Raw genomic sequence first — 8805 nt, 5'->3', positions numbered from 1 at the left:
TGAAAGTTGATACCACAATAGTTAAGGAGCAGTGATCATTTTTCCCTGGGAGATTGCGGTAACCTTGGCGGTGGTCGAGGTGAAGTTGTGCATCGTAGTATCACATCGGTTAAAGAGCAGGTTCTACCCTTGACTTTGATACTATAATAAATCTTGTTTAGCTGGTAGGCCCAACTTGTTTTCATGGACAATCGAAGTCATCCATCTATGCGTGATGGAGGAGATCGAGTGGCCTAAATTTAAACCTAAAGTGGACGTTGAATTTCAAGTTGATGCCCATGGGTGGTTGTCGACTTAATAGGTCAAAAATTAGTTTCTGACCTCATCGTTGAACCAAATCAAATGTGATCTCTTTCCAACCACTTCAAGAGGTCAAGGGACGATTGTCATTACTCTGCCATGGCTTCTGCAGACATTTCTCTCAGTCGCCCATGCCCGTTTATTGCATGCAGAAGACTCTTTGGGTATGATAAGGACATCATACGCCATCCAAGTTCAGGGTTCGTTGCTCAATCAGATCTGATCCTCTTTCCTTTGTAACCTAACCCTAATTAGTTAGGGTTTATGAACCTAATGTTCCATATGAGTTATGCTTGATCTATAAAGGCAAATTTGTAACATTTTCAAGGGGTTCTTCTCCCTTTTCTCTTACAAAATTCTATCATTTCTGCAACTGTAATTGCCTTGCCTTTATGTTAATAGATTATATGTTTTACCTTATCTCTCTTGTCGAATATACCGTGTGTTATTCACCTCTTATTCTGCAATCTTTCTCCTTCTATCTCCTAATTTCAGTTTATGTTAAATTTTGCCTATATGTGTTATCTGCGGATATCCCTCATTCCCTCTCAACATCTAGCTAGGTTCCAACCTTCCTATTTTTCTTTGGAGATAGTTTTTAGATTGAGATTTGTGTATGCTTTTGGGTGGTTTATTGATGTCTTGTGCATTCACAGGAAGGGAAAGAAACATATTCAATCTAGGTACATCACCTCTCATTTCCCTTTCAACATTCCTTCTCCCCTTTTTTCCTCTTGATTAGTAGAAAAAGCTCTACAAGTGTTGGGTTAGTCCAACACTGCAGTCTAGTTGGAAAGGAAGCTGACCTTCTCCGAAGACTCAACCTCATATGCGCAATGTCCCACACCTGTGTAAGGAAACTCGGGTGCGGAAACAACTTCCTACACTAATCTCTAGAGGAAAGTATTGTGCAAATTCTTTTAAATCCTTACAATTTCAGATTCGTTAACAACTTTAACAAAGATATTGCAACCTTATACCATGCATACAGAAAATAGAGAATGACACAATGATTTACCCTGGGGAGAACCTTTCGGTAAAAAACCCCAGCACTCCAAAACCTGCACAATGTATTATCTTCAACACAACGGTTACAACACACTTGCAATGCAAGTTCTTTCAGGAGACAATCGACACTTAAAGACAAATCCAGTAGCATGATATCATACCAACAATACACTCTTTTCGTATCACAGTTTGTAACCCTAAAAAATGCTTATGCGCTTTCCTTTTTAGGGCAACTTCCAAAGATAGCTGTATTAGGGTTTTACCATTCTCCGAGAAAATAGGAACCTTAAAAAAAATTTCGAGGATGCCCCGAACCCCACGATTGAGGAAGAGTGTACAGTACTCAACTTTATAAGTTGCCACATGTCTTGCATGTCTTCACCCGTCATTGAAATCTCCTAGAAATAGCTCTTACATGTCATAGTAATCTGTCATAACCATTTCAACCATGATCTCCTTACACACAATTCAAGATGCCAACACATCAAGTGGAGTGACACATCAACATGCCAACTAGACATGTACACTCACACTTAATTACATTATTTGCAAGAAATACATTTTACAAAAAAAATAATAAGAATAGGAATTATCCAAGGTTGAGACACCTTATTCCTAACAACCTGGAGCTTGTTTCCATGTTTCACAAGGTTGTTGAGCATTAGTGTTCAAAAAGGGTGCAAACTTTTGTGACAACAATGGACATAAGATCATGAAGGTCACTAGGTTTGTGATGCCTCACAAATATACAACATAAACTTGTAAGTTAGCCAAAACTTTCTTCCTACCAAATATGATTGGAAATATAAAACAATCAAATCTAAAATAAGCCCTTTTTGTAGATGTACCTATGGAAAGTTGTCTATGAATGTCAAACATCTCTTATAGAAACAAAGTAAAGCATCTCTAGTTCATATAAGCCATGACAATGTGGAAAGAACCAAATAAATCTTTGAAGAGACAAAGAAGACCATCGTCCAATATCATAACATGCAGAGCATCTAAATATATAATGTTCCTCAACCTCCAGTTCTGAGGAGTAAATTTAACAAATATGACATGATCGACTCTGGGGAATATTGTGGCATGTCTCAATGTGACTCTAGTGGGAATAGACTCTAAATTATACAAGAGAAAACCTTCAATTTTAAGACTCTGGAATACTTTGAAGAGAGATGAATCATTCACTATAACGATAACATTTTAAAAAGGTCATAGTTATATTCTCAAAACAAAACATCTTATTTATCTTCCCTCTTGAAAAAACAAAGAACATTCATTAAAAAACTATAGAACAATAGCTCGAGAATCTTAAAAATTAATAAACAAAAACAAAAAAACTCTTATATAAAACTTAATAAAAATAATATTTTTTTATGGAGGGTTTTATATCAAACACATATTCATTTAGCTATCTGCTACGAGAGCATGAGCCACATGTTGAATCTTTCTGACTAAGAGCTAAAAGACTGGGGTATCCATTCCGCCAAAATCGTCTAAGGCGCAATCTCGACCTCATCTTATATAGAAACTAATAAATTTTTAATTGATCCCGAGTAATATTTTAAAAACTAATATATCAACTTGTAATATTTTTTTAAATAAACTGAAGACAACCTAGCTCCATAGATCCGTAGATAGCGTACTTAGAGAAAGGTACGATTCGAAGTCGCTACTTTAGTTAGGGTTTTTAAGCTTTGGCCAACGACCGACTCAAACTTCAAATCATGCCTAGGCCTACACAAAAGAAGTCCACCTACCATTGGAATGCACAATAGAACACAATGTTCTCCACCTGCCTATATAAGGCGATCCACACCTCCACAAGTAATTGCCAGAGGAGTAGGAAAATCTGTGTACTGTTCCCAAGAACAAGGTACCTGGTGGTATATCTGTATATCCATCTGTAGACTGTCCTAAAGCATAAAAACTCTGCAATGGAAGACCATTCAAAGGATGGAGGAATAGGTATAGGAATAGGAATAGGAATAGGTTCTTCCTCCACAGGAGGATCAAAAGATCCATTCTTGTGGCTGTTTGCGGCCATTCCAATGCTTACAAAAGATGCATATCTCAAGGCTTGTAGTTTTCCTCGCATGGAGTTTTCTGTATGGTCTTTATATATGGCGGCGCTCGCCGGCGCCGCCGCCGTTTGCATGGTGTGGTTGCGGCGAGGAGGAGGAGTTGCACGGAAGGGGAAAATGGAAATGAAGGGAGAGAAACGTATTCCAGGCCCACGGGGCTGGCCCCTGGTGGGAAGTCTTGTGCATATGACCAGGGGCCTAGCGCATCGTAACCTGGCACAACTGGCCACAAGTCATGGTGCCACAAGGTTAATGGCGTTTAGCATGGGATTTACACCGGCTGTCATAACTGGAAGTTGTGATGTAGCGAGGGAGATTTTGAACTCCCCTTGTTTTGCAGACCGGCCGCTTAAGCAGTCCGCTAAGCAGCTCATGTTTGAGAGAGCTATAGGATTTGCTCCCAGTGGAGATTACTGGCGAATGCTGAGGAGAATCTCTGCAACTTATCTTTTTTCCCCGAGTCGGATTGCGGCCCATGGGACCGGCCGCCAAGCAGATTCGGCTGTAATGGTGAGGCGGATCAGAGAAGAATGGGCTGTTCATGGAGCTGTGAAGCTCCGCCCACTTTTGCAAGATGCTGCGCTGAATAATATCATGGGGAGTGTGTTTGGAAAGAGATTTGATGTTGAAAATGCAAGTGATGAGCTTGAGGAGTTGAGAAATATGGTGCGGGAGGGATTCGAACTATTGGGGGAGTTTAACTGGGCTGATCATTTGCCCTTCTTGAGATTGCTGGATCCTCATAGAATTCACAGCCGTTGTGCTAGGCTTGTGCCCCGGGTTAAGAAGTTTGTGCAGAATATCATAGATGAGCACCGTTGCAGGAGAATGAAGGGTGAGATATGTCCGTCAGTTGACGCTGACTTTGTCGACGTTCTGCTTTCGTTGAAGGAGGAGGATAAATTGGAAGATGATGATATGGTCGCTGTTCTTTGGGTATGTTTTGATTTCTCTAAATAGCCAATTGAAATACAAGGATTTGAGGAAATGAGACAGGTTAATTATTAGCTTCTAGGCTAGGGATTTTGATTTGTTTCGTCCTTTGTCTTTTATCTTTGATTTCTTCATCTTTTGGAAGTTTTTGATTTGGTTTCATCTCTCTTGGATGTTGTTCTATTAATGGACATTAGATTTTTACAGTTCATAGATGGTGTGATTTGAGTTTTTAGATTTTTGATGGTTGTGTTCTTGTTTTTGTTATGTTCTTGTTCTTTTTTCGATCATTAACGTTATGATTATGTCCATTCTTCATAATTAGAATGGAGATGGAGAGCCTAGAGAAGAAAATATCATGTTTTGGAAGTTTTTGTATTGGTTTTATGTGGGAATTCAGATCCATATGGAATGAGAATGATAAAGAAATGGAGACAGGTGGTTTGTGAGGTGTTACGTCAAGGTAAGCGCCCATCATCTTTTGTAGGGGTGAGAGAATGAGAAATTCTGGATCTTGAGAGGCACGTGGCGTGGATCCAATGAGCGTAGTGTAGATCAACTTAAAAATCTGTTTAAGAGCACTGTTATGATGTAACAACAGCCACTGTTTTTGATAATGGGTAGATCGCTAACAATCTCCTGTTTCTGATAAAGTTCTGGTCGGTAGTGGTGGTCGTATGGTTTTGTCTGTAACTGACTTAACATACAGCTTAAAGTAAATGTGGAGATTTTACTAGGTTTGGATTTAGATGGATGGTAATGGTCAAAGTGCATTACTATCTTTACTTGGGTAAGACCTGTACATGTACCTACCATTTGTTAGAAAGCAAATTTCTTGATGCGATTTCTAGTACCCACCATTGCCGTTTTGCTTCTATTGAAGTTTGGCGTGTTTCTTTTTTTTGGCCCTTACAAAAAATCTTTTAGATTCTAGAGTTATGGGTAGTCTTCTTCATCAGGCTTAAAGTATTAGGATGTGAAATGTATGAAATTCCACAATCAGGGAATGAATCTGGATGATAATTTTCAGATTGTCCTTGTTCATGCCTATAAAAAGTTTTCCCTGTTTTAATATTGTCATTGGAAAGTGAACCAGTTATTTGGTCAATGATATTGTTTCTGCCATTGGTTCTTTCTTAGAAAATCCTAATTCCGACAAGTTTGATGCTGCTTGCTACGTCAAATATGCCCATTTGTTCTGGACAACAAGTTTATTAATGGTGTACTTGTTCCTCACCATGTGGACTCCGTTCCGTTGGACTGTCAAATAACTTAGTATATCATCGTGCTACGTTAGAGATTGTATGTACGTCTAACCACTATGTGGGCTCTGTTAGGCCGGACTGTAAATAGTGTAGGATATTCATATCATCCTCCTACGTTAGAGATTGGATGCAGATCTTCTCAGAATTGCCTATAATTGTGCAAGTCTCCCGTGAGAAGTTTTGTACGGGGTACTCCCAGCTCTATGGAATGTACTCCATGCTCTCTACATTGAATCTGCACCTCTCAAGTTGAAATTCCATGTCAAAACAAAATTATTGATTCAATCCACCCGTGAAGCAATAGGGAGCAACCTTGAGTGACCGTCCATACGTGAAAAGAATATTGTCTGTACCTTACAGTCTCTGCCAAAAAAACCCGTTTACACTTTCAGCTTCTATCATCTTTTTCATCTCTCCATCTGATAGATCATCGAGTGGAAGATAGATCATGGAGTGTAATCTTCATTTTTATTAAAAGAAAATAAAAGTTTAACAATCCATTTTTTACAATTCTTTTCCATTTTTTTATCATGTCCATAATAGATCATGGAAATAGATTTTTTTATCATGTCCATAATAGATCATGGAAATAGATTATGGAGTGTAGTCAGAATATTTGATCAACAATCCAATTTCTCTTCTAACTCTCAATCATTTGAAATATTGATGATAGATCATGGAGTGTGATCTGAAATATTGATGCAAAACAAAGCTTAAAAAAAAATCATTTTTGTCTCAACTCTCTATTATTTGATTATGGATTGTGGCATGTGATTTGAAAGCTATTTTCTCGTTGGAGTCTTCCAACCCTCTATCCTTACTGTGGAGAGTTATCTGAAATATTGATCCCAAACAAAGTTCAACAAAAGGCATTTTCTCTTCCATCTATCCATAATTTGATTATCTGAAATATTGATCCCAAACAAAGTTCAACAAAAGGCATTTTCTCTTCCATCTATCTATAATTTGATTAGTTGAATAGTTGTGGAGTGTGATCAAAAGTCATTTTCTTGTCTAACTTTCTATCATTTGATCATGGAGTGTGATCTGAAAGCCGTCTTCTCTTCCAACTTTCTATCATCGAGTGTGATCGAGTATGATCTGAAACATTGACGAAAAATAAAACTCACGCAATTAAATCCAAAAATATCAAAACACTAATCATTGTAAAAATTGTAAAAATCGAAATCGAATGTCTTGTTGTTTTCATACTGGTTGATTGATTTTGAAAGACTTTACATTTTGATCATCATGTGAACTGAGTTGTTTTTAGAGATGACTTACCTCAATGTAAACTGACAGTGGTTCCTTTTTGGGTTTGGACCAGGAAATGATCTTCAGAGGCACGGATACAACGGCACTGCTCACAGAATGGATAATGGCGGAAATGGTGCTGAACCCAGAAGTACAACGTAAGGTGCAGGAAGAACTGGAGGTGGAGGGGGCACAAAGAACTAGAAGCAATGGGGGGTGTGAATGGGAATGGGACGTGGTGAAGTTGCCGTATCTGCAAGCTGTGGTAAAAGAGACATTACGAATCCACCCGCCTGGCCCACTTCTGTCGTGGGCCCGATTGGCAACGCAGGACGTGGTAATAGGCGACTCATGGCGTGTGCCGGCGGGTACCACCGCTATGGTAAACATGTGGGCTATAACGCACGACCCCACCATCTGGCATTCCCCCTCCACGTTCATGCCCCACCGTTTCTTGCTGTCGGAAGGAGGCCAAAACATCGACCTGCGTGGGAACGACCTTCGACTGGCACCTTTCGGTGCCGGTCGACGAGTCTGCCCGGGAAAAGCTCTCGGCCTCGCCACTGTCCATTGCTGGGTCGCCACTCTGCTCTATCATTTCCACTGGCTACCGGTTGCCAGTCACCCCGTCGACCTTTCAGAAGTCCTCAAGTTGTCCTGCCAAATGGCTAAGCCTCTTGTAGCGAATCCTTTGCCCAGAAATTTGTCTTAAGAAAGGACTAGTCTCACTTTTCTGTCTATTTTTGTTATAGTTTAGTTGTCTATGTAGCGGGTCTTTAAGGGACCCTATGCGGACAACTTAAAACACACACACTAAGCTTTGACTTTTAGCTTAAAGGTGTGTGGTCTTTCTATGTAATTATTTTGGTTCAGTTAATGATATTAAATTTCTATAATCTATTATTTCTAATCTATTGTGATGATGATGGATCAGTGAATGTTATCTGAGACGTTGATGCAAAAACTCTCACGCAGTAAATGATATTAGATTTTCATGTTCTATTATTTTCGCAATTATTATGATAATGGATTAAACACTGATGTAAAAAGTCTCATACAGTTAATGACATTAGATTTTCAGGATCTATTATAATGATAGATCCACTTATCTGAAATGTTGATGCAAAAACTCTCTCACAGTAAATGATATTAGATTTTCACAATCTATTATTTTTCCAATTATTATGATGATGGATCAAACGTTGATGCAAAAAGTCTCACACAGTTAATGACATTAGATTTCCAGAATCTATTATAATGATAGATCGTGGAATGTGATCTGAAACATTGATGCAAAAACTTTCACACAATCAATGATATTAGAATTCTACCATCTATTATTTTTACAATCTATTATGATGATGGATCATAGAATGTGATCTCCAAAAAATCTCACAAAGTTAATCACATTAGATTACCACAATCTATTATAATAGATTGAAGAATGCGATCCTTGATGCAACATTTGAAACCAAAAACAACAAATTTTTAATGTTTATCATACATTATTATTATACAATTGTTATGGTCGTAGTGTGAAGTTTCCTAAACAACGTGTTTATCACATAAATTTAATTAACACTAGCTAATGTCGGAAGTGACAGAAGACCAGACCCATAATTCCAGCTTCACTGCAGACAAGCTCAGTTACCAATTTCTGTTTTGTCACAGAAATTCCTCAGCAGACGCGTTTTTTTACTTTTGTTTTTGATATACAAAGTTTGCATTTATTATGCGCTTATGTTTTGGAACTATAAATCGATTAAATAAAAGGTACAGAGATCTCTGCTGTATAATATATTATGTCATTTGTCGCTTAATTTGCTGTGTGCTCCCAACGGTATTATAATTAAATAAAAAAAATGGTTTGATGGAATGTTAAAACCTTATGGTATTCCGACAAGTTTTTTTTTTTTAATATTAGAGAGCTTTTGTAGTCTTGAAAGTTTGCGTTCATTTTG

At 38.2% G+C, this 8805-nt stretch overlaps 1 protein-coding gene across 1 annotated transcript; it reads left to right on the top strand.

Moving 5' to 3' along the window:
• The first annotated feature begins 3125 nt into the window (after window positions 1–3125).
• Window positions 3126–7740, top strand: LOC131073367 (cytochrome P450 78A4). The gene is made up of 2 exons (XM_058009783.2): window positions 3126–4328; window positions 6918–7740. Exons 1-2 carry the CDS (start codon window positions 3246–3248, stop codon window positions 7554–7556), a joined length of 1722 nt encoding a protein of 573 aa, XP_057865766.2. The 5' UTR covers window positions 3126–3245; the 3' UTR covers window positions 7557–7740.
• The last annotated feature ends 1065 nt before the right edge of the window (window positions 7741–8805 follow it).

The sequence above is a fragment of the Cryptomeria japonica genome, chromosome 10, assembly GCF_030272615.1.
Source record: "Cryptomeria japonica chromosome 10, Sugi_1.0, whole genome shotgun sequence".
Lineage (NCBI taxonomy): Eukaryota > Viridiplantae > Streptophyta > Pinopsida > Cupressales > Cupressaceae > Cryptomeria > Cryptomeria japonica.
Note: the sequence above shows the minus strand (reverse complement) of the source record. Positions and strands in the feature narration are given on the sequence as shown.